The sequence below is a fragment of the Drosophila hydei genome, unplaced genomic scaffold (assembly GCF_003285905.1).
Source record: "Drosophila hydei strain 15085-1641.00,03,60 unplaced genomic scaffold, DhydRS2 tig00000090-arrow-arrow-pilon, whole genome shotgun sequence".
Lineage (NCBI taxonomy): Eukaryota > Metazoa > Arthropoda > Insecta > Diptera > Drosophilidae > Drosophila > Drosophila hydei.
The window spans coordinates 456,130-480,881 of NW_022045662.1; the positions used below are offsets into that span (position 1 = coordinate 456,130).

General features: G+C 37.2%; 3 protein-coding genes across 11 annotated transcripts in view; 1 reads left to right on the top strand and 2 right to left on the bottom strand.

Moving 5' to 3' along the window:
• LOC111598189 (GRAM domain-containing protein 2B-like) overlaps positions 1–24,752 on the top strand; it is a 38,815-nt gene that overhangs the window by 3,904 nt on the left and 10,159 nt on the right. Inside the window, exons 1-2 of one of the 8 annotated variants that reach the window (XM_023313307.2) lie at positions 3,071–3,495; positions 5,059–6,110. The exons of 2 other annotated variants lie outside the window; for them this stretch is intronic. In XM_023313307.2, coding sequence (XP_023169075.2) covers positions 5,242–6,110 — 869 coding nt within the window. In that variant the 5' untranslated portion in view covers positions 3,071–3,495; positions 5,059–5,241. Of the gene's footprint in view, positions 1–3,070; positions 3,496–3,524; positions 3,589–5,058; positions 6,111–10,096; positions 10,196–11,519; positions 11,629–17,770; positions 18,027–24,752 lie in introns of those variants that run through there. 5 more of the 8 variants (XM_023313308.2, XM_030223057.1, XM_023313315.2 and 2 more) reach the window with 5 other exon arrangements.
• Positions 19,430–20,420, bottom strand: LOC115482827 (sperm flagellar protein 1). The gene has a single exon (XM_030223060.1). The coding sequence runs from the start codon at positions 20,285–20,287 to the stop codon at positions 19,526–19,528; it is 762 nt and encodes a 253-aa protein (XP_030078920.1). The 5' UTR covers positions 20,288–20,420; the 3' UTR covers positions 19,430–19,525.
• LOC111598185 lies at positions 21,470–22,982 on the bottom strand. Of its 2 annotated transcripts, none has more exons than XM_030223058.1 (2): positions 21,886–22,979; positions 21,470–21,834 (listed from the first exon to the last, which is right to left on the bottom strand). In XM_030223058.1, the coding sequence occupies exons 1-2, from the start codon at positions 22,723–22,725 to the stop codon at positions 21,607–21,609; spliced, it is 1,068 nt and encodes a 355-aa protein (XP_030078918.1). In that variant the 5' UTR covers positions 22,726–22,979; the 3' UTR covers positions 21,470–21,606. The 2 variants fall into 2 exon arrangements, with proteins under 2 accessions (XP_030078918.1, XP_030078919.1); XM_030223059.1 differs by having other exon boundaries at positions 21,723–21,834; positions 21,894–22,982.

Here is a 24,752-nt window from a genome sequence, read left to right on the forward strand (position 1 = left end):
CATTAAAGTGAATCGTTTTCGTTCGAATTTTTGGGGTGGTCATCTTCAAGGCAAACCTAATTTCGGTCCACTGAGATAATATAATATATTAGAAGAGTGTTTACTCAGACTCAGGAAATCTAGAATCTAGTGAGACTTTAATGAGCTTAAAAGTATGCCAATTAGAAATTGGTAAGTAGAAATTATGAGCATAGCTTAAATCAGAATATTTAAATAGGGATACATATATATATATATATATATATATATTTATAGATCTGACTTACTATTCCCTTGCCTTAAAGAAGAAAGTCAATAGAGATATGCTAGGTAAACCCCTTGGAATTACTTCACCATGTGCAACAAAATGTTTCTAGGAATAAGCCATAGACCGAGACACGATAGAGACCGATCATTAGTCATGGAAAGGCCATGTGAGGTGCTTTTCCGGGTTCTCCAATTAGTATTACGAATAATATAACTGATGTTTGGTAGGTCGTTGTATATCAGGCCACCTGTGCATAGCTCTCACCGTATTCATATCGATGGCTGAATAGATAGTTAGATAGTGCATATACTATATATATATACATGTTCATATCATAATTTACTTAGTTCATTAGACCAGGTGTACAGCATATTTGGCTGTCATATCTGCCTAAACGGCGAACACCTGGAAATCATTAGTCATATGGCATTTCGGGAAGGTGCAAAGATTAATTTTCAATTCTGCGCTATAATTGTTTTTATAAGCACACGTATATATACCTATATATATCTATATATATAAATTGATTATGTTTCACTCGAATCTTACGCAATTTCGCTATCAACTGTGACGTTTTATTGTTTTTTTTTTTTTAATGGATTTGTGTTAGCCCCAGAAACAGTGGCGAAGGCAATGAGTCAAGACAGTTTTCCTCAACTCTGAACGATTTCTCTTTGCGCTTGGGTTTTCGCCATCTTCGCAGCTATTTCCCAGCAAATGGACCCATGGACCCACGTGCAGATACGATATCATATCTGTTAATGAGGCTATTAAGCAAACAAAACGCCCCATGAAAGTGACGCCCCACATTAAAATAAAAGCGTCAAGGCTGCTTTAGTGCGGAATGCTGCACTAAAAGATACCCTTTAAATGGAAATGTATTGCTTTCAAAGCGGAAGAAAGGAATATGGCAGTAAAACGAGAGGAGCTAACAGGAGAGGATAAGCTAGATAAGAAGGGAGAACAAGGGAAAAGACTATAAAAAGAGGGAAGATAACAGTGATGATGAGAAAAGGAAGGAAAGGCAATAGTAATGAAAAATTGAACAAAGATTAAAATATAATAGAAAGAAATGCAAGAGTTGAGAGCGAAAGAGAAGAAAGAGTAATAAAATGAAGTTCAGAGGAGATGGCAGAAAATAAATAATGACAAAAGAAGAAGAAGAAGGCAATAAGTGGAAGAAGAAATGATGAGAACAGAGAAGCGCCAAAGAGGAGAGAGAAGAAAAGCGCAAAAATAAAGATATTATGATAAGAAAGAATGAGAGAGAAGAGCGAGTTAAAGAGATCCTAAAGCTTAAGATTCTTCAAAAGTAACTTTAATGAATGCCTATAGGTTTTGATCGATCTCAGCTTTTTTAGAAGAGCTATGCGAAATATAATAATAATTGAAATTGAAAAGCATAATTAAAAGTTTGTTCACATAATCTTTTAAGTTTCCAAGACTGAAGATCAAACGAAGAATGAGGTCCACACTGACTAAGCGGATGCCTGGTAGCAACATCAATTGCTAATACCTTGTGCTAACTCTTGCAAATACGGGGTATATATATAATGGGCCACAACAGATCGAGTGTTAGATAGAGTGGAAGGTTGCCCTTGTTTTTTTTTTTTTGCTTTTAGTCGGTTGCGGTTTTCGCATAGCTCATCTGTAGGGTGACCATGACTAGCGCCTGAACTGTGTGTGGGAGTGTGAGGCGAATTCAGCTTAGTATTTCAGTTAACAATAGTGTTGCCATATCGATAAACACTTGGCCACTTATCTCTAAAATTTTATCGAAAAGTAATACGGTTAGAGTTCAATTAAGACTAGAGAACATTTAAGGGGCTTCACTCCCCCCATGGACGTCCCGCCATTTGCTAAATGTACGATAGCAGCTATGGAGTTGATTAGGTGAGGAGGCAGGTGTTGCCCATTATTTTCTGTTTGTTTTTAATATATTTCTCTTTTGCCATTTCATATATTTTTTTAATGTTGTTTAGCTATTTTTTGTTCGACGTTCATTATATTTGCGTAACGCAAGCGAAAAATTACAAATCATCCAGTCAAAGGGAAAGAAAAAAGCACACGTCTATGTGCATGTGTGTGTGTATTGGCCAACAGTTTTAGGGTCAGCAGTGAAGAAAAAAAAACAACAGCAAAAATCACTTGGCAAGCGAAAGGCGAATCAAAGCAATGAACGCTTAACGGTTAATAGTTAAATCTCAGCTGCGGATCTGTAAGCATCAGCTGCTTCTAGCTCCTTAGATAAAGCATACGTCAAAAGAACCAGAGAAACAGAAAGAGAATGAGAGCTTCAAGAAGAGCATAGCACTTTGTATTCCGTTGCTGCTTCAACTGCTTCTCTAAGTTCATTGTTAAATTTCTTTACAACAATAACATAATAAGCAAAGCCAGCGGCTACGGCGGCGCTGACGCCAACGCAACACAGCATGATAAGCAGGGAAGAAGTTTATTACACACACACACACATACACGTTCACATAAGCGTATGCATGCATGTGGCCACATTCGCCGACGTCGTTTGACTGTTCGCCGCGTCGCTTTGTTCGTCTCAGATATTGTTGATGTAGGGCCGCCGTCGCTGCTGCTTTTGCTGCTTCTGCTGCTGCTGCTGTCTGCCTGGCTGGACGTTAGTTGGGTCTGGCCGCAACGGCGCTTCAATTTGAAATTCAGTGCGAAAGCGAACGACAACGCAGACGGGTAGTCAGTGAGCGGGAGAGCGAGCGAGAGAGCGCTTTTTTAAGCAGCAACAGCGAGCGGTGGCCGCTTTTCCACATTTTATTTTTATTCTTTCGAAAAAAAAATTTTGTTAGTTTTTTTTTAAGTGTCTTTGGTTTGTTTTTGTTTACTATCGCGTGCACAACAATAAAGTTTATCAACAAATAAAAAAAGTTCATTCTAGTGTAAATGTTTATTGAATAGCGGCGAATTAGTTTGCTGTTAACAACAAAGCGAAAGACTCAGAACAACAATAAGAACGCCGATCAAACATATTTCGCAAAGCGACGGGTTAAGCGGTTAGCGGCAAACGCAGTCGTAGACATCAACAGGGAGTACGGCCAAGTGACATCATTAAAAGAAAAAAGTGACGGAAATTGTTGGCCGTGTGTCGTGGCCAAAAATAAATGCAAAAAAGACGAGAAAAGCAAAACAAAAAAAAACCAATTCAAAAAAATAAGAAAAAGAATTGTACTCCACAACAAGAAGAATAACAACAGCAACGGCAGCAGCAAGGCGAAGAAGCGGTAAAGCAAATACACGCGCACAGCTGAGAGAGACGAATAGAGAGAGAGAGAGACCTGCTGGGCAGACCAAAACAACAATGTGAACGAGTCGAAGTGAGAGCGTGTTTGTGTATGGTAGAGAGCGTAATAATGTAAGAATGGAAGTGTGTGTGCCAGTGAGGCAGGGAGAGCATTGTCGTATGCCGGGCGGCTGCTGTGTGGCGCCATCTATTGTTGTCATGACAAAAAGAACTTTAGCAGCAAACAGAACACTAACACACACATGCTAGGACATGGACATGCGGCAACAGCTGATGTCAGAAAGAGAGCGAGCATTACGCAAAAAGAAGCCCTGTTGATTAGTATACATATATATATTTATATTTATTTATTATCTAAATCTATAATAATCATGATTGAAATTTCGAATAATTATCAGTTGGCACTCGTGCGATTTCTTTGTCAACAATAAATACGAAAGTATATTTTTAACATTTGAAGCGAGCTGTTAACTATATGAAAAATTAGCAGCTACAGTTTAATTAATTTCGTTCGTTTAATTAAGAGATCTACGATAATGTCGAATCGCACATTACATATTTTGAGCTTTATAGATGTTAACTGTAAACAAATACAGATTAGCACTCAATTGGTTAAAAGCCGCCAATTTGTAATGAGATGGAAATATTGCAGATATAAAAACCTCATTTACAGTTATGTAACTTTTTAACCAAATTAGCTTTTGAAGAGAGAGAGATCTAAGTGAGCAAGGTCTGTAAAAATTGCCAATATTATAATGTTATGTAATTAGTTATTTTAACTAACATTTTCCCATGTCAAATATGTGAATTAAATAGATCTAATTCGCTATACTCCAGCAGAGCGTAAAATGTTTATTTAATTTAATTTCCGGCCAAATATCGGAAAAGTATTTCGTATGAAATAGGAATTAGTTTCTCTAAAAGAAGCTATGTTTAAATGCAGAGAACACGAAAGCCCAAAAGCCCTGTTTCTGGATTGTTCTTAGTTTCTTATATCCGTTTGCTAAGAAATCAAATTATATCGTTTATAGATAACTTATTGTTCTTACAACATAGCATTTTAACACTTTTTTATAAAAGTTATCTTCAATAGATTTAGCAAAACTAGTTCCATATGTGGAATGAGTTCAAGAACCAGTTCAGTTAGTTCAGCGATTTATGAGCAATAGGCTAGAAATCTATGTAGCTACTGATCAGAGCAGACGATTGTTCATGATCGTTCATGAACTATTGAATACCTGTGCACGAAATAACATGTACAAACTGAACTAGTTCTATCGAGATTATTTGAATGATTCGCTCACTTTAATGAACTATAAAAGCAACTTCAATACAAAGCAGAAGCCTCAGCTGATGCCTCTTGCCTTAGGGGAGCTTTCAAAAGCTCACCAATACACCGACAGGTGTTCAGCAATGTGTGTGTGCGTGTGTGTTTGATAGTTGATCGACCTCCCAGCGCCTGAAGCGCTCTCACTTCGCTCCGCTCAGCCAATGTCAACGCAGTGGCATAAAAATAACTTTAGCTCTGCCCTTCTATCCACAGTCGAAGAGAGAGAAAGAGAGAAAGGCAGTGAGATCTGATCGAAAAGATGTTGTTGTAAATAGTGAAAACACGCACCAACTAGAACAATAAACCGAGCAAAAAATAACATAAAAACCAAGCGAAAAAGAATATTGCAACAAGAAGAAGAGCAAACAAAATAATAAAAGCAAAGTAAATCAGACAATGGCCACAATCACCGAGGAGGAGGTCAACGGCAATGGGAAAGTCGATTCATCGATGGAGCCGGACAGTACGCTGCAGCAGCTAAAGGCCAAGAAGAACAAGTCGAATCTGTTTCTCATCAAATCCTACAGCTTCATTGAGAAGAATAATAACAATAGCAATAGAAACATCAACAATAACAATAATCACAAGATTAATAATAATCATGCGCAATATAAACGTTTGCAATCGCCCGATATGGAACCCTTTCCGGATATCGCCTCCTTGATGCTGGTTGCCGACGATCAGCCCGCCAAGAAGACGCGCCAGAAGAAGTCGCAGAAGAAACAGAAATCGAAGGCATTAAAGAATACTGAGAAGAAGCTGGAAGTGGATCAACAGGATCAGCAGTTCATTAGCGAACAGGAGGCTCAGCTGCTGCGGCGCAATCCGCACGAGTATGAGGAATTGTTCAAGCATTCACCGGCGACGCATGGTTGCCACCTGCCACGCCCACAGTCGCTACCCGGCAAGGTGCACTTTGAGGCGTCGGCGTTGTGCATTATCGAGTCGCAGTCATCGAAGCATCGCAGTGGCAACATCAAGCGCGAATCATTTTTGCGCCAAAGCCTACAATCCATACGCCGCAGCTTTGGGTCGAACAAACATGCGTCAAAGCTTTCGATAGCCACGCCCACGAGCACACCATTGCCCTCGCCAGTGTCGTCGAATGCCTCGTCCACGTCGTCGTGCTCCTCGGCAACAGCCATCAGCATGCTGAGCAAGGCGCAGGCGCACAATCACATCCTAGATGAGTTCCTGCCCACGCCCGTTGTCCTGCTGCTCAATAATGATGCACAGATACAATATCTCAGCCAGACTGTGAGCAGGTAAGCAACTTCACTTGAACTTTCCAGAAAGATCTGAGGTTATGTAGACTGCAAGGATTTGTAAATAAAAGCTTTCAAAAGCTTCACTTAATGCGATTTTAATGCTTTAAAGTGCTTTCATAACTTTCAAGTGCTTTGAAAGCTCAAGACCAAGTGATACTGCTCTTTCTAAGTAGATTAGCCGCTTTCATATGCACATACATTACAACTTCAATGAACTTTATAAGTTTTTTATGAAGTTTTCTGTCACTCACTGAAACCCTTCCGCAGTAAACTTTAAGCCTGAATGTGATTTTAGTTCCCATTAACATTGAAGCAATTCCCGTTTCCTTTTTTACTGCTGCAACCTCGATTACATAGCTCGTGACGCCTCCTCCATCCTGTCTATTTTCATTGTAGCCTTTCCCATCGTAGTTTGCATTGATTTTTGCACATATGCAGAGAAGTCAAGGCCAAGCTTTTCAATTACCTGCAACAGCAATTCAGACCGGATGCTAAGCCCCTACGCCAACGCCCTCGCCCCCAATCCAAGCCACATGAGCCAATAAAATAGTTAAAGTGAAATACGACCCTGAGCTGAGCTCTCTTTGAGAATACAGATAGCCAATGTCAAGCATCGATTTGTATGGGATATACCCTGTAGTTAATGAATGCGAAGGAAGAGGGGTATGACATTATGTGCATACATCCATGTATCGATAAATATCGATTTCAGAAAAATGTACATATATTTCACAAATATTTCTTAAATGTATATTATCTCTAAGACATACTGTTCGTTATCGATAAATATCAGCTATATCTTGAAGACTTAGAGAGCAATTAGCAAATTTTCGTACAGATATTTTTCGCGTGCCCCATAATATCGATAAATATCGATCTATTGAATTATAGGCACTCATGTCTGACACAAACAGAGCTGTAATTCGTACAGGGTATTTGCCAGCTGAGCACATTCCACTCAGGCACTTTCACTTGTGTTTATCGCGTACTTTTTCTTTGTCAGATCGGATCGATTTCAATCGAGAGTTCCTCAAGTTCCGATTTGCATGCGACGAATGTCCGCATTGAGCGCTTGAGCGATTGACAATTGGCCAAACCAACTGATTGCTAGACGAATGGATAGATATGTACGCACATCTGCATATATATTTTTGTATAATTGTGCAAACGCCAACGACATAATGCCCCAGACATATTTGGCTCTTCGAGGCGTTTTTGGCAGTTGTACTGCAATTGCCGTTGCCAAAGTTGAGGCCCGTCGAAAAGCAATGGAATTTCTTTATTATATTTCGTGACGTCACAAGAGCGCAACACTTTATAAATAATTTCCCATTAGCAATGTATGCCAAAGTTTATATAGATATATATATGGATATATAATATATAAGCAATTAAAGAAACATTTGGCTAAAATATTTGCACAAGTTATACAGTTGGCAAAACATGGAAATAATATTTGAATATAGAAATTGAACAAACCTTTCCTAGTTTATAGATTTATATAAAGCAAATTTAGATGACGAACGAAGAAAGAATTCCAGATAGTCAGAAATTATTCTTTATTAAATTTGATGAACTATCTAGAACTGCTATGAGCAGAGGTTGATTATTTATATTTCTAATACACTTCCACTTCTACAGATCTTAGCTTCAATGATACTTTCGGGATCTAAAGTTTCTAACTTCACAGCTTCCACAGCTCACTCTAAACAAATGCTCAGCAACAATTTCAATGCGATTTGGCTACCACAATGATGGGTATACTTAACGGGAACGTGTCTACTCACGCTTCCTGTAAGTAGCTCTTGACGTTCTCGAACTAAAACCGGAAATAAATTCAGCTATCCAGTTCATTAAGTGCGTGCAATTTGATTTCAGTAAACATATTGTTCAATTGTTCGAAAGTGCACGATGACTAAATATATAATATAACTATAGATGTTACGCCTGAGGGGGACAAAACTAACCTCCTCAATTGAAAGATGCGTGCAATTTGTTGCCTTTGTTGTTGTTGCTCTTCCAGTTCCACTTATTGTCCATTGCATTCTGAGTGTACAACTATATATATATATACATATATATATATATATATATATATATATATATATATATATATATATATATATATTCATATATGTTGAGTGTCATTTCCATGTGGGCGATACGTTTTTGTGAATACATTTTTCGAGTGCATTCGCGTTGATTGAATTTCCAGCAATTTTTTTTTTCATACCCTGGACCCTAAGAAAGTGTGTAAGCTAGGTATACTGAACCGATCAATCTGGTTATTAGAACTTTTTGTATACTTTCACTTACTCCCATCTAATCTTAAGGATATACATTTGTCATCTTAGTTTTTTTTTGAAGTAGTTTTCATTGCAATCGCACAATAAACACCAAAGCTATTCACAATATTTGTTTGGCTTTGTCTTCAGGGTATTTTTCAGTCGTGCAGTCTCAATGTGAGCACTTTTACTTATTTTTCGTTGTTATATTTTTATCAAAGGCAACATGCAATGCCCGTTTAAGGGGTAGCACCTCTATCTCTTTCTCTTTCTGCCTCTTTCTGTCTCTGTCTCCCACCCTGTTATTGTTTCTCTGTCTCCGCTGGGAACATTAACTCAAATGGGTCAATTGTTCGTTATAGGTTCGAATATCATTTGCAAATTTCAAGAATTTTTACGTTGTAAATGAATTAAATAAATGTTATACAATAAAATCTGGAAAAAACTTAGTGAATATGAAAAAAAAAAGAATACTTTTTAATAACATATATGAACTGATCAGATCAGCCAAAATTTAGCTTGGAACTCGAATCAGTTTCTTTCAGCTTCATATAGACTTCATTAAGTATATACTAAGCTATGCTAAGTTGAAAAGCCTTTGCAAGTGAAGCAAATGGTTGGGCAACTGAACTGCTATCCTATACCAACCAAGTATTATATTGGCTTCGATTCTTACACGTAATGCCATGCTTCATAGTGTTTCTTATGTGAGTCTTAACGATGTACTCTTGGCATTGATGAGCTTTTGTAGTCTTTAATCCAAACTTCAATTGAAATTAAATTAAATTTCGTCTATCTTTTGATTGAGTTTTCAATGATAAAGCAAATATAAGATGGAACGAATGCTGATATATCTTTGAAGATCCATGAAGTTGCTGTTGGAATTCCACTCAGGAACTTATTATAATATTATTACTACACGACATAATTTACGCTATTCTCAGTTTGATTCAGGTCTGATGAAAGGCAATTCGAATTTGAATGCGAGTTTTCAATTAAATGCCTTAATATATATATACATATATATAATATATACATATATATAACATATATATATTTGTATTATAATGATCTACTTTTCATAGATCGTTTGGCTTGCCCTGCAGCTAACAGTGCGCGATAAGAGAAAACAGAACATCTCTGAAGCTTTCCATATCAATCTGGAACTAATATGTGTTGTTTTGATTGGGATCATACTTCGTATATATGATATAGAGCGTTTACAACGATGTCTAAACTAAAATTCCAAATGCACAACAGAAACGACAAATAGTTTTGAAGCAATAAGCTTTCTAAACCTATATATAAGTTATGTCACATATGTATATAGATATGCATATCTATTTATATAAATATGTATATATATAAATTTATATATATATGTTTTTATATGCATAGATCAACTCATTAGTTACGATCTACAGCAGAATCGCTTTAGCAAATGAGTTTTTAATGTGAGTTGTAGGCTTTGAACTTTGAGCTTTGACTTTGTTAAGCTTTAAAAATTTTAGGTTTATTACATAAGTTTTTGTCGGGGACTTTGGAGAAGCATTCTTTTTGCACAAGACTCAGACTTGAAGAGAAACGCGTAGCTGCTGGAAGTGTGTGCCTAAATCTTGAATAGAGCTTTAAGTGTTCTTAAAACTGAAATTTTCAAAGTAATCGAATTGAATTTTGAGTGTATAAATGTATACTTCCGTTATGTGAGCTCTAAAGCTTAATGAGTGTCTCAAATGGATTTAAGTGTACGAAAAGCTTAAAGCGAGCTTTAAGCGTTCTTAAACATTTCCTCTTAAGGTAAATTTCTTAAGATCGACTGAGCGAAAGATTTCAGTTTTAACTGAAGTTTTCTTCTAATATCCTAAATATATATATTGTGTGAGCTTTAAAGCTTAAAGCTAAAAGTGAGAAGGGCTTTGATTTATTAGTGATTTATGTTAAAGATAAAATTATCATACCAATATTATATATATAGATATATATATATATATATATATATATATATATATATATATATATATATATATATATATATATATATATATATATATATATAAATGCAATTCAATTAAGGCTAAAACCTTAAGCTCAAGTTGTTTGCCCTTAACTGAAGAATGCCACTTAGATAGCTTCTTAGAGGAGAAAATATCAAAATAAATATTCCCAAGTGTGATTGAAGAAAAGTGCTTTAGTGCTACAGTAAATCGAAAGCTTTATAATCCTTGCAAAGCTCTAAAAGTTTGAAAATATTTTGAAAACTTGGTTAAAGTTTTTCGAAAGTAGAAAATTTGTTGGTGTTTTGCTGTTTCACTTGAGTGCTATTCGAGTGAGCCAAAAACCAATGAACTATCAAGCAAACATGTATGGCTGCCAGCCGTTACCTGCCTCCTCTCCCCGCCTCTCGGTCACTCTCTCTCGCTCAGTTGGTTTGCTCCCCCCTGCAGCTGAGATTAGCTTTGGGTGTTAAAAGATAATCGCTTGCATTTAATGCATTGCACTCGAAAACACCCATAAACGAGTGTCACACTTAATATAAACACGCTGATAATGTCCCACATATATATATATATACATATATGTAGACTCATCCCCCCGCGCTGTGTGTCCAGAGGCTCTCGCATTTTGCCTTCAACTGTTTGCGATCTGTGAAACACACTTCACATTCAATTGACAGCAAAATGTTTTTGTCTCTCTTTCTCCCTCTCACACACACATATGTGTGTGTGTGTACGTGTGGTTGTGTGTATGCTTCTACTTAGATGCCATTGAATGGATTTTAATAATTTCACATATTTCAGTTTGTCAGTTGCCGTCAAGCGAATCTTTTGCCGCAAATTCGAAACAACAAGAAAAATAAAAACTAGATAAAAACAAAAACAAAAACAAAAACAACAATTAAACAATTTGTTCTATTCTATTCTATTTTATTCTATTTTCAATTCTTTTTGTCTTGTATTTTTTTTTGTTTTTGTTTTTTTTTTTGTAAATGCTGTCATAAATCATTTTTTGTACTATCTTCTAGTTATTTACCTAAGTTTTTTTTTTTGCTGTGCGAGTGTCAAGTTAAGAAACCGTATTTCAACTGTGTTTTGTGTCCCAAAATGTTTTTTACTGTGCTAAAAATTTCTTAAAGAAAAACTTTTGAAAAAAACAAAGCCTGAAAGTGGATTGTTAAAATGAAAATGTCAATTTTTAGCTGAAAAGGAAGCTCCACATGCGCGCAAATATAAGTGTGTATCAAAGTGTCTATATTTAAATATATTATATATATATATATAGATATAATAAGTAATAAGATTGACTTGGTCGAGCTCAATTTAATTGTGATAATTATTTTCACATTGTTAATTTTTGGATGAATTATACAAGTGGGTTTAATGTGCGCTTTTTTAAGTTAAGATCAGCTTGAAAGGCGTTAGAAACGAGGTTGCATAAACCTTAGTAGTTAGATGTTAGAGTTAATACCGATTTATATATATATATATAGAATATATGTAAATATATATATATATAGTTATACTATATACTATCTATATATTATATATATATGTTTGTATTTACATTAAATTGCCAACTAACCAAATGTTTTTTCCTTTTCTCGTTGCAGGTATGCAAGACGTTTCTTTAATGATATGTTTCTATCTATGTTTCCCCCTCCCTCGACACATTTACCCACAGAACACCTCTAAATTAATGCCTGTTATTATATAATTGTGCGAGCCGGTACAAAGCAAAAATTATATAAATAGCAGATCGCACACTAAGCTAAACAAGTAAGAAGAGTTGCTGACTGCAGCATACTCGTTCATATAATTAGAATTATTTGTGTAAAGATCGATAACGATAACGATAACCTCTAGATCTAACTTTAGATTAGAACAACAGGGCACTAACTCTTAAGCATTGCCCTTGAACAGTGGGAGAAATCGTAGTAGTCAATACCCCCAAAAAGATGTTTGATATATTATTTGTATAATATACGTTTCCACATTTCAAGTCTTTAGCTTTGTTTACAGCCAGTCAGACATTGAACGAATCGGATATACTCTTATTTCATTCATTCATTCATTCATGCATCGAAAACGAGTATAATTATCACTAAGTGGTAAACAAATAGAAATTCTGACTCGCAAATTGTCGTAATTATATCATCACAATTATAGAGCAAAAAACGTTACGAAAAAGTATTTTCATAAATCATTTTAAATTTTGTTTAGTCAAAGGGTGTGAATTACTTATAAATCTCTCTTTCTCTCTCTCTCTCTCTCTCTATATATACATATATATATATATATATATATATATGAAACTATTTGCACATCAGGTATACCAAATCGGTGAAGAACTTGCAGAGAGAGAGAGAGAGAGAGAGAGAGAGAGACTGACTGTATATCGTACTAAATATTTAATTTTTGATATAGTATAGACATATGTAGAAAAACAAGTAAAAGTACTAGTGTCGAAAGTGCACGACTAGGAAATACTCTGCCTACCGTGACCAACTGATGTAACTTTGGTATATATATATATATATATATATTTTTTTTTATGTATACAATGAAGTTAAGTTAAAGCATTATATGGAGGTGTCCAGATCTGTCTTGGAAACAAATTTGGAGATTTGCAGCTCTTAAAATTTGCCAGATATGCTTCAATACCGAAAGTTAATTATCAATTTTAATCGCTTTCATGGAAATAAACAATGATGTTATCGATGATTGGATACAATTTCAAGTTTCAAGCTCTAATAGACAGACAGACAGGGTGGACAGGGCTATTGATCTATCATCTATTGATGCTGCCACTCCCGCTTGTCTCTGTTACACACAATATACCCTGCTCGGCAATTGTTAATGGACTCAGGGTATAAACAACAAATATAATGTATAGACAGTTCAGTTTTGGGGGCAAACAATTATTTATGGCTGTGCATTTTAGAGCTGACGCAAAGCAAAGCGAATACGAGCCAATAATTTGTCTAGATCTTTGCTCTGACCGAAAGCTGCTTGCACTACGCTGTTCACGTGTGCTAAGCGAGGTATATTAGTTCACAGTTCAATAGCTCTTACAAGTGTTGTCTAAAGCCCTCTTGAAGTTAAATTGCTGTGTGTAAACTAACAAGAGAACGGTGTTTAACTCCTCTTCAAACTTGATCAAAGTAGCGCGCAGTCGGATACACCTGCTTTTCAAAGAGAGTTACTGAAGTGAAATGCAATTTCTATAGCATTCATTTAAGTTATATGGAATGTGCAACGTCAGCTTCCACACGACTTGTTTTTAGATGAAAAGTAAATCGATTATTGATATACTTAGTATGACTTTTTGTTTATCTAATACCTAGTAAAAACTCTCAAAATAGAATCCAAAATTGAACTTCCAGTTAAAACAATTCAGTTCAATTGCATAATAACGGGTATTTCTTATCAATGGGTTCTCTGTAAATACCGCGTTTATTACTTAGTTATGCCTAAAAGCATTTATAAGTTTTTGTATACCCTGTAAATACGCTAAGAGCTATGATTGGACATCATAAGCAACGCTTAAATTACGTTTAATATAAACTAAGTTTCAAATAGAATATTGTTAGATACACGAGCTTTTATATAGAATTATATAGAGAGTTGACTTGTATATCGGAGTTGAAAGATTTTAAACTTCATTCTTATGTATTATATATATATACAATAACCGAAATTCCACTTTGAGTTGAATCAAAGACAATCGGGAACTTTATATTTTAAATTTTCAATTGGGTACTACTTCATTTGAGAACTCTGACAGGGTATTTAATAGTCTGTTAATACCGTCGTCATGCTGACTCTGCTTGTGCCTCTGTGAGTTTGCTATTGTTTTTTCATAGTCATCAAACTGATAAGAGATATTGGCTGATATATAAGCAATCTACATAATGTTAATGCACAAACAACAATATAAATTATATTCATATACATTAATGTATATTCATACATATATATTTATATATATTTATATATATATATATAGATACACAAAGATCTATTAGTCATAAATCTGTTAGGGTAAAACCAGAACTCTTTGATTTTCTGTGGCAAATAGATGCGTTATGCTGTTATTTATGGTCGCACTGTATAATGTAAAGGCTATATAGGGTATTATCATTTTTCGCTTGAAATATATATTATATATATATATACATATATATATATTAGCTTAATCAGCATCAATAGCCATCGACAGCTTATGCAGAATGGACTGTTTAAATCATAAAGCTTTGCTTCGGTATCAGCCTGGACATAAGTGTATGATAGTTGAATCTGAGAAATATATATGCCATAAACATTTTTAGTTAGAATTTAGATAGTAATATGAAAGTACTTGTTTTTCTATATAAATTAAATGAACGACTGAAACTTCTGAACATCAAGGTGTTCTCTAGTAGTTCGGTAGAGTAACTTCTAAAGTAAACTAAAAACTAAAGCCATAAGTCAAAAGATATATCATAGGGTCGATGCAATGCCGATAAAGCTTGGGTATTTCAGTTTTGTCTATAGCTTTTCTGCCATAATATCATCTTTGTTTGCTTTCATAAATTTTGTTTTGGAATCTTCCGGGATTCTATTCATTTTCGTTGTTGTTGTTTGTGCAAGTAAATAGAATTTTCAACTGATTTTCCACAATATTTACGAGCAACGTCAAAGGAAAATTTTGGCAAACAAAATCCATTCGAACACGAATTTCTTTTGAACATTTTTCTCATTTTGTAAATGTTTAAGATTCTGAAAACTGTTTGTCAATTGGCTCGTGGCTGTGAGGGCGTGGCAGCTGTTGTAAGCGGAAGACAACTGTTAGCTATCAACACTAAATTGCGTAATGAGCCGAACACATTGGAAGCGGAGAGGAAGCGCGGTAATTTGTTATCACAATTTCCGATGAAATCAAAAATTGCGCGTAAAATTGCTCCACTTTATTTCGACACACTGGAGCAGAGGCGGCTCGCTGTTAGGAGATGGTAAGGGGCGGCAGGGGGAGGTCATTGCCTCCGGCAACATTGTCGCCATTTAATTAGTTGCGTGCCAACAGTTGTCTACGTCGAACTCTTCAGCCCCGTTGTCCAGCTGCTTGTGAGCTCCATTAAAATCTTATTGCGGCGTGTCATGAAATTTTTATGCTCGCGTTTTGCTGGGGTTGCTCATGGATTGGGGTTGGGGGCCATGGCAGGGTTGCCTTTCTAATGCAATTTGCATTGCATTCGTCGCCATGGCACCCCCGTCCACTCAAGACTAGCCACATGCCACATACCACATGGGTTAATAAACTTTGCCCTTGCCAGGCTCTCGACGATTGCAATTGAATTCTATGCTAAAAAGGGTTGAAACATACACAAAGAGAAAACAAAAAAAGCAAGAGTGGTTTAATAAGGAATACCCGACTAGGGGTTACCCTGAACGTATATATTAAAGCACAAGAATCGACAGTTGGAAAGAAGTTTTTCTTTTGATTAAGCCATTTATGATTTATGATTGATGATTGATGGCGGATGACTGATGACTGATGACTGATGACTGATGACTGATGACTGATGACTGATGACTGATGACTGATGACTGATGACTGATGACTGATGACTGATGACTGATGACTGATGACTGATGACTGATGACTGATGACTGATGAGTGATGAGTGAAGACTGAAGACTGAAGACTGATGACTGAGGACTGATGACTGATGACTGATGACTGATGTCTAATGACTGATGACTGATGACTGGTGACTGGTTACTGATGACCAATGACTAATGACTAATGACTGATGTCTAATGATTCATAATTTATGATTGGTGATCGATAATTGATGGTTGATAATTCATTATTTTTAATTAATGATTGTAAATCATCATTCATTGATGACTTTCATTTTAATTCATGATTGATTGCTCAAATTTATTGTGTCTCTCGCGTATTTGCTATTTGTTTCAGTGTACGCGACATGTGCATAAGCTTTATAGCTTGTGTAGAGCCGGACTCTGTAAATCGATACTTGTTCTCGTATTCAATTGTCTTTTCTCTTGCTCAACTTGCCATAAAAATTTAAATTTCAAAAATGCAATTCGCGCAAAACAAAGCAAATTCAGGGACAGGGCCGTGAGAAACCACAAGGCTGTGTCAATTGAACCGAGTGTCACATGGGGCGTGGCGCCGCCCAAATATACCCCAAAGCACTCGAATTAAGTGCTGCACAATAAGTGAACTCTTTGTGCAAGTTCACATTGATTCACCGGTTCATTTAAATGTTAGGCATGTGAACTGGTTCAAAAGTGTTTTATCTACGATTTATCAGAGAAGCTTTAGCAGACGAGCTCAACTAATGTATGATTAAGCAAACTACTCAGATAAATATTTTCATATGTTCAAGTTCCGTAAAAGCGTTCTATTTCATTTTCTGAACCGGTTCAGAGATGGTTCGGGTATTAGTATTATGAGCTTTGAGCTGTTTCGATAAGAAAATCAAGTGACACAATTTAGTTATAAGTTTTCATGATTACACGTTGTATTAGCTGAACCGGTTCAAGGGTTATTCCTTAGATAAGTAACTAAGTATAAAATAAGCTGTGGTGGAGACTTCATCAACTGCATAGACTAAGTGAACCGCGTTATTACTGCCTGAACCGTTACAAATATGGCTCGAATTGATATCTTCGATAACGGTTTTAGCCTTCAATTGATATATACGACATCAAATAGTCCATAACAGGCTGTTTTATGTCAAATGAACCGGTTTAAAGCGGTTTAAGCTAAAAGGGGGTGAATAGTGCTCAAAGTGCTCAAGCTAAGCGGCTCAGCTTGGCCACTTAAAGCTGTATTTAGCCAAGTATATGACTCATGCAGTTCTTAGTTTGCTGCTGCAACCCTCGCATTGACCCAAACAGGCTTTTCGTATAAAATTGCACTGTCAATGCTTTTGGGCACGCAGTCAGCGTCCTATGCTTGTGCCGCGCTAAGCAAAATCGAAGTCAATCAAGAACACCAATAATTGGAATATGTAGATACATATATATACATATATATATATATATATATATATATATATATATATATATATATATATATATATATATATATATATATATATATATATATGTAACAGCGGTCGTTGGTATTAAATTCGCACATGTAATTGAAGACACTTGGTGGGGAGGCATGCGGCTGACCTGACACGCTAAATTGTGTTTGTCTCGGTGTATTTTAATGCTTATCAAAGCGTTTAACGCTCATTTACACACATATATATATATATAGTATATATATTTGTATATGCATAGTCGGGCCGACAGACAAACACGCCCACAGCAAGTCCATAAAACTTAATTTAATTAAGCCATCAAGCTGCAAATTTGACGCACAGAGATAGATGCCAGCTACTCGTAAACAAACCCCCCGAGGAGCGAAAAGTGTATATATATATCTACAATATGTATCGCACGGGCAGCGGCAGCGCCTTGCTTTGTCTCGCCCAGAGCCTGACTGTCAGCAATGGCAGCTGGAACTGGAGTCGGCAGACCAACGGGAACAGCAACAACAGCAACTGCAGCAACCAGGAGAGAGCATCCGTTCGACCGGCGGTCACGAAGCGTCTTTTGCTCAAGGCCAGGTACGCATAGAGATCTAATATGCTAGACGTATTCAAAGACGATAGTTGGTGTATGTTGGAGTAGTGAAACAGTAGATTTAAGTGGAACGCATGGGAATAAAACACAGCTTATTAAAATGGCCGTTAAAGACAATAGTGGAGAGGGGAACAAGTGGAAGTGAAACATAACTTGTTAAAATGGTCCTGAAACACTAAACTCTTAAGGGAGCGAATAGAATGATCCCAATAGTCGTTCTATGCAATTAAATTAAGTGGAACGGATGGTATTGAAACGTAAATGCGCTGAAATAAATTTGAAATGTTAGATGAAAGCATTTTGTATGGAACTAGTGGAAATGAAATGTAGTTGCGTCCGAAGACTCAACTGTATCTATAAATTCAGTTTTAAAGGAACAAGTGGGAAATTAAAGACTGTAACCAAGTATAAACAATATTTTAATTAACATTTTCGCAATATTTGGTCTCAACAACGCGCGAAGGAAAATCTTTAGACAACAGGAACGCCTAAGAAATGAAACATTGCGTCATTATCGAAAGAAGAAAACAAAAACATATCTTTTTCCATAATATTCGTATTCGTATTTGAACTTTCAAGTTTAATCGTTTTCGACTACAATTTCAAAATGTTCGGTTTTAATTTTGATAGTTCGATAGCGAAAAACTGGATGTACGGATGATGCCAGAAATAACAGAAAATGTTAATTGGAAATAAAGACATTTGAATATAATTTTATGAAGAAATAAACATGCGAATGCAACTGGATCGAGCTTCGATACGATCTGATAATACAAATATATGGCTATGGCTGTGTCCGTGAGTGTGTGTGTGTGTGTGTGTGTGCGTGCGGTTGAGCTTGCGCATGTATATGTACGTGTGTGGGTGTGTGAGTGCAAGAGCGTGGCAATAGCCAAGTCTCTCTCTGTATCTCTTTCTAATGTTCCCTTTCTCTCTCCTTGTATTGCTCTTTCACTTTTTCCATTGCCCTCTCTCTCTCTCTTTCCCTCTCTCCTTATTATCTGTGTTTCTCTTTTGCTCTCTCTACATATGTTTTTCTCTCTCTCCCTCTCGCTGTGCAGTTCTCTTTCTCTCTCCTCGTTTCTCTCTTTCAATTTCATTTTCAGTTTTTCTATCTTCCTTATGTGTCTGCTATTGTATCTCCTATATATTTCTTTCTCTCTCTCGCTCTTTCATTCTCTCTCCTTGTCTCTCATTCTCTCTTTTTTTCTCTCATTCTCTCTCTCTCTCCTTCTGTCTCTCTCTCTTCTTGTTTCTCTCCCCTTCTCTCTCTCTCTCTCCCTCTTTCTCTCTCTCCCTCTCATTCTCTCTCCCTCTCATTCTCTCTCCCTCTCTTTCTCTCTCCCTCTCTCTCCCTCTCTCTCTCTCTCTCTCTCTCCCTCTCTCTCCCTCTCTCTCCCTCTCTCTCTCTCTCTCTATCCCTCTCCATCTCCCTCTTTCTCTATGTCTCTCGCTTTCCTTCTGTCCACGTGTGCGCATGCCCCTAATCGGATGAGGCCGGCGTATTTGGATGTCGTTTACGTATAGCGCCCAATGCCTCGTAGCTTATCATAGATGTGGATGGAAGTCTTGTGACACTGGAGCATTGCAGACGTGGACTATTGCATAGCTTGTTGGGGGCTTTGCCCATTTGCATGAGCAGCTCATCGATACGCTCGGTCTTCACTTTGATGATGTTCTCCATGTGGGCCAAACGCTTTTGATTCGATTCAATAATTTGATCCTTGGTCTGATTGTCGCGTGCCATTTTCTCATACAGCGAGTAGAGAATCATCTTTTGTGGCACCTGCACGATGCCATCGCCCACCTGCTTGTTAACGACCACCGTTTTTACCTCATCGTTTTCCTCCCAGATTTGCTCCTGAGCGAGTATCGCATTTCTTGTCTCCACGACACGCTGACGCTTCTTCAATCTCATGATCTCATGAAGCAACACCTCGGCCGCCCCATGGGCGCCCGTCGCGAGCATCTCGATAAATTCACGGCTCAATGTCAAATTGAATTTGGTCAATACTTTATAATTGAACGTCTCCCAATTGGCCACCTTCAACTGGACGCTGCTCCGTTTCGGAAAATTGTTCAGGTCGACCAAACGTGGATGATCCCGTTTCATCATCTCCGCCAATGGCAAAACGTCCGAGAATTCGCGTCGCAAACGCGATGTATTTATGTCGTATTGTTGGAGCCATTTGTGCACCTCGGCCATCTCCTCGCCGCTGAGGCTTTTGCTGCTGATTGTGTGCATTTTGCACGGCTTGTGCGTGTCTTTTATTGTTCAGAATATTTGATAATAAGAAATATATATATATACAATTTATGAGAACTGTCGCACAGTGTGTTCCGATTCAGATATGTTCGATGATCATCAAACATTTCAAAGCTCGCTCTTCAATTTTCAATATGCATGTGGACATTTCTTGGCTCATTGTTAATGACAATTTTGGGCAGATAAAGGCTGCGTTGACTTAGCAAATATATATATATATATATTCTTGATCTACGGCCATAGTTAAGCTTAGAACTGTCCGTTTTTCTGTCTGTATGAACGCGAGCATTTTGACAGGTGCAAAAGCTACAAACTTAAAATTTTTCTATTCTTTCAGATATTTCATATATCGATAAATATCGATACTATGCAAAAATATATGAGCATGCCAAAGCTTTCAATAAGAGCTCTTCCTGTGCACTTAATCAAGTAAAAACTAAAACTTTGCAACAAATGCCAGGACGCCAAAGCTTGACAAAAAGCTTAAATTAAGCTTTAATGAGCTTTATCTTACTTAATCCCGTCCAAATATCAAGCAACTACCGTTTACAAATTTCTTTCGCAAATGCTCTTTAATAATGCGCTTAAATGAGCTTTTGTAGAAAAGCCAAGTTAAACGCTTAACCAAAGTAAAACATTGAACAAACTTTTGTCATCAAGTTGCTTAGTAACCTTCGGTGTATAGATAGAAGCTTGTGCAAAAGCTCTCTTCTATGTATTTACAACACATTTAAGCAATACACCTGAAAAACATATGCCGCAAACTTGTTGAGCGACTCTCGTTCCAGCTAACATTTAGCTGCGAAATGAGGCTGAAACATTTTGAGAATTACAAAACTCGTAGTGTGTGAATGCGCTAACAAAGCTTCTTAATGTTTGTTTATTTGAAATACACTTCGCAGAATTATAAATAGTTTGTGGTTTTTCACTTTCTTGGATATTGCTTTCGATGTGGCCGAAATGATAGGGTTTCTACAAAGCGTATGCCAAAAAAATTGATGTCAATAAATTGGTAGCTCAGATCAATGGAGCAGTAAACTGAACTGAATCGTAGCAGAGGAAATGAAGCAGCAACAAATCATATATATATTCATATATATACAGAGACACATATATGCATATATATATAAATATATATATATTTGCATATATATACATATGCGAACAGCCGAACGGAAACAACATGTATTTGGCATGTCTGTGCGTACGTGTGTATGGGCCCAGTATACGTCAGTGTGTGTGGGTCGGGTCGACACGTCTGTTTGTATGTGAGTGTGAGAGTGTGTGCGTGTAATCTACTATAACCTTTTAGCTGCCTCGAGCATGCCGCCAATCGTGGTTGACGTATGGCGCTTCTTGTGCCTCGCTCGTCGCCCCACTTGCCGTGCGCCTAACATTGCAACGGCCACCTGACGTTGCAGCTCATCGATCCGTTCACATTTTAGCTGCAACATATTCTCCAGATGGGCGCTCCACTGATCAAATCTGGCGATCTTAGCGTTTCTTCGCTGCAGCTGATTGGCGGCCTGCATATAGATGGAATAAAGTACCATACGTTGTTTGGGTAGCACACTAACTTGTTCACCTCTTAGTCGCGACGCTGTCGTTGTTGATGCCGTTGCTCTGGCTGGCGTTGCTGCTGTTGTTGCTGTTGCCGCTGATGGCGATTCGGCGGCCGCTGCTGCAACATGGGCGTTCCTATGCTGCTGCAACTGCCGCTTATTGCGTCCCGTACGTTGTGTACCGCCACCTCCAATTCCGGTGCCGCCTCGCGACAGACCTGTTCGTTTCATAGCTGTTGGCGGCAATGCTGCGGCCTGTTTCAGGCTCTTGACTGAAATTGTAGTTTGATCTTTATTGTCCTGGGCCTTCGTCACACCTAACGGCTTGTTAAACTTATTGGCCAGCATCAGTGGCGGCGCCGTAGGCAGCGGCAAGGGCGATGGCTTTACTTCATCCAGCTTGTCCTCCGTATCGGCCGATGGCAGCAGCGTTGCCGTTGGCACCGATTCGTCATAATCGTCGGTGGATTCATGCTCTTCGCGCGCCTTCATCTCGGCCGCCATGTGGACCCGCATGACGCTATACAGCAGCTGATCCACAGAGCCAGGCACGCTGCGCGCCACGCGAATCATTTGCTCTCGCGTCAGCTGTAAGCCTAATTTGGAGAGGACACGTTTGTTAAACGATTCCCAATTGCATAGCTTATTCTGCACGCTATTCCGCGGAGGATAATAGTTGAGATCAATTATGTCTGGATAGTATCGGGAGAGTAGACGGGCCAAGGGCAACACATCCGTAAAGGATCGTCGCAAATTTGTTGAACTAATGTTATTTTCTTCGAGCCATTGATTCAGCTCGTATTGTTCGACCGCGCTGAGCGAGCTCTTCTTAACGCTAATCGACTGTTTTGGCATATTGTCCTTGAAATATATATATTTATATATGTCCTATATATGTGCTAAGTATGTCCTTCCTAGTTCCTTTCTTATATCTGTTTATCTTATTTACTCGGATACGTTTCAATAGTTGTTGAGTGAATCCTCTGCACGACACAATATGAATTTATGGTTCGCTTTCGCAATTTTTAAAACTAAATATATTTATAAAAAAAAGAAAAAAAAGTGAAATACTATTTAAATTTAAATACAGTAATCGAGTGCTCTGTGTGCTGTTCCCCAAACGCAACTGACAATCATAGTGCTCCTTAGTTCACAGTCACAACTCGATTGTTAACCAAAGGCTAACTTGATGGATTGTTATCTGTTATCCAAAGTTATTTGCGCTTAAGTTGGTCTCTAACTCTTGCAGATGGACGAAAGTCTCCAAAATAAAAAGCTCCTCGAAAGCTATTCATTGTACAATCTTTATAATTTACAAGTTGTCCCAGACATTGCGAACTGTTCCTTAAATCGAGGTCTCCAAACATGATAAGTTTTACTTAATTAACATACAGGCTTTTGTATTCTTCTTAAACTCCAGTTAGTTAAAATTCTATTGGATAATTCTAAAGTGGCCAATGTCTCCAAAAACTCTTTTTGAGTTTTCTATACAATTATTTGTAAGTCTCCAAAAACCATTTAAAGCAAATCTTAGCAACGCATATTAAAGTCTCCAAATGCATTTTACTTAGAATTAAATTTTAGCCAAAGTCTTCAAAGGATTGTTCAAACTCTCCAAACTGCATAATTTGAAGTCTTCAAAAAAAACTGTCCAAAAGCATTCGTAAATTTACTGTTATGAAAGTCTCCTAAGAAGAGGAATCACGAGGATTGCCAGTATCAAAAGTCACAGGCTAAAGGCGCTATAAATATTTCATGAAAGCTACCCCAACTTCCAATGGATTAGTCTAGCAGTTAATTTTAGCTTAGAAAATTAAAGTTTGTCAGACTTTCGAAAGGTCATTCCTTTCTTGGGGAATTTAGGAATATCATCAGGTCCCTTAGCGCACTTCGAAATTTCCATTATTTCCCGCAGATTATAAATGCAAATGAAACGCTTGGGAAACGAGCTTATGAACTATGCATTTTTAATTGTTATTGGACAATTACACGAGTGGCAGTTGGAAGCAAGTGGGGTTTACGAGGTACAATTTAGGGGCAACCGACGAACCCTTCGGTTTACGGACTTAAATAATTAAAATGGCAGAATCGATGCATTACCATTGTCAAGGAAACAGGTTCAATAGAACACATATCATGCACATATATATGCACAAATTTCACCTGGAACAGTGGAAATCAAGCGGAACATAGTTATTTTCTATGACATTAAAAATATAAGCTTGTTGAGTGTTAAATAGACGAAACTTTAAGAGCAAAAACAACTGAAATTTGCTATAGATACAGTATATAAGCGTGATAGTTGGCGAATGGTGGACTAAATTCCACCTGGAACAGTGGAAAATGAGCGAAATGTGTCGTGTCTATATTAATATCAATATCTATATATACCTATATATATAGCTTGATATCAATGTCATCAATTGAGCAGTTTGCTAGACCTTAATTAGTTTGCATGCTGCTCGTCTCAATTAGCTAAACAGTTGCAATTAATAAATATGGAATGGACCATTATATGTCACAAGGGCATTTCAATTTCACATCTGTGTTATCCGATATCCGCTCTATCTAGGTTATAACACTTATGTAGACAAATTGTGATAGATAAAAGATTTTACATAAATATAGTCAAGAGAACCAGTTCGAGTTGTTGATGTCTCTGATTCCCTCGAGTAACGAATAAAATAAATATTGGGAATCTTAGAGAATAAGAAGCTAACGTTTAACATGTAAGGTAATATGTGTATAACGAGTAAACAATGACGAGTCATAAGCAACGAGTAGCATAAGCACTCAAGTAGCAACAAGAGGCGATGTAACTTAGAGTCGAAGTCAAATATAAAATAGCGAGTGTTAAGTAACGGGCAATGGAGTGACGAGTA

Bases quoted from the DNA above. Each gene is read 5' to 3' on its own strand.
- LOC115482827 (XM_030223060.1), bottom strand. From the start codon at position 20,287: ATGCACACAATCAGCAGCAAAAGCCTCAGCGGCGAGGAGATGGCCGAG.
- LOC111598185 (XM_030223058.1), bottom strand. From the start codon at position 22,725: ATGCCAAAACAGTCGATTAGCGTTAAGAAGAGCTCGCTCAGCGCGGTC. The intron at 21,835-21,885 runs GTTAGTGTGCTA...ATCTATATGCAG, and splicing joins CGCGACTAAGAGGTGAACAA to GCCGCCAATCAGCTGCAGCG.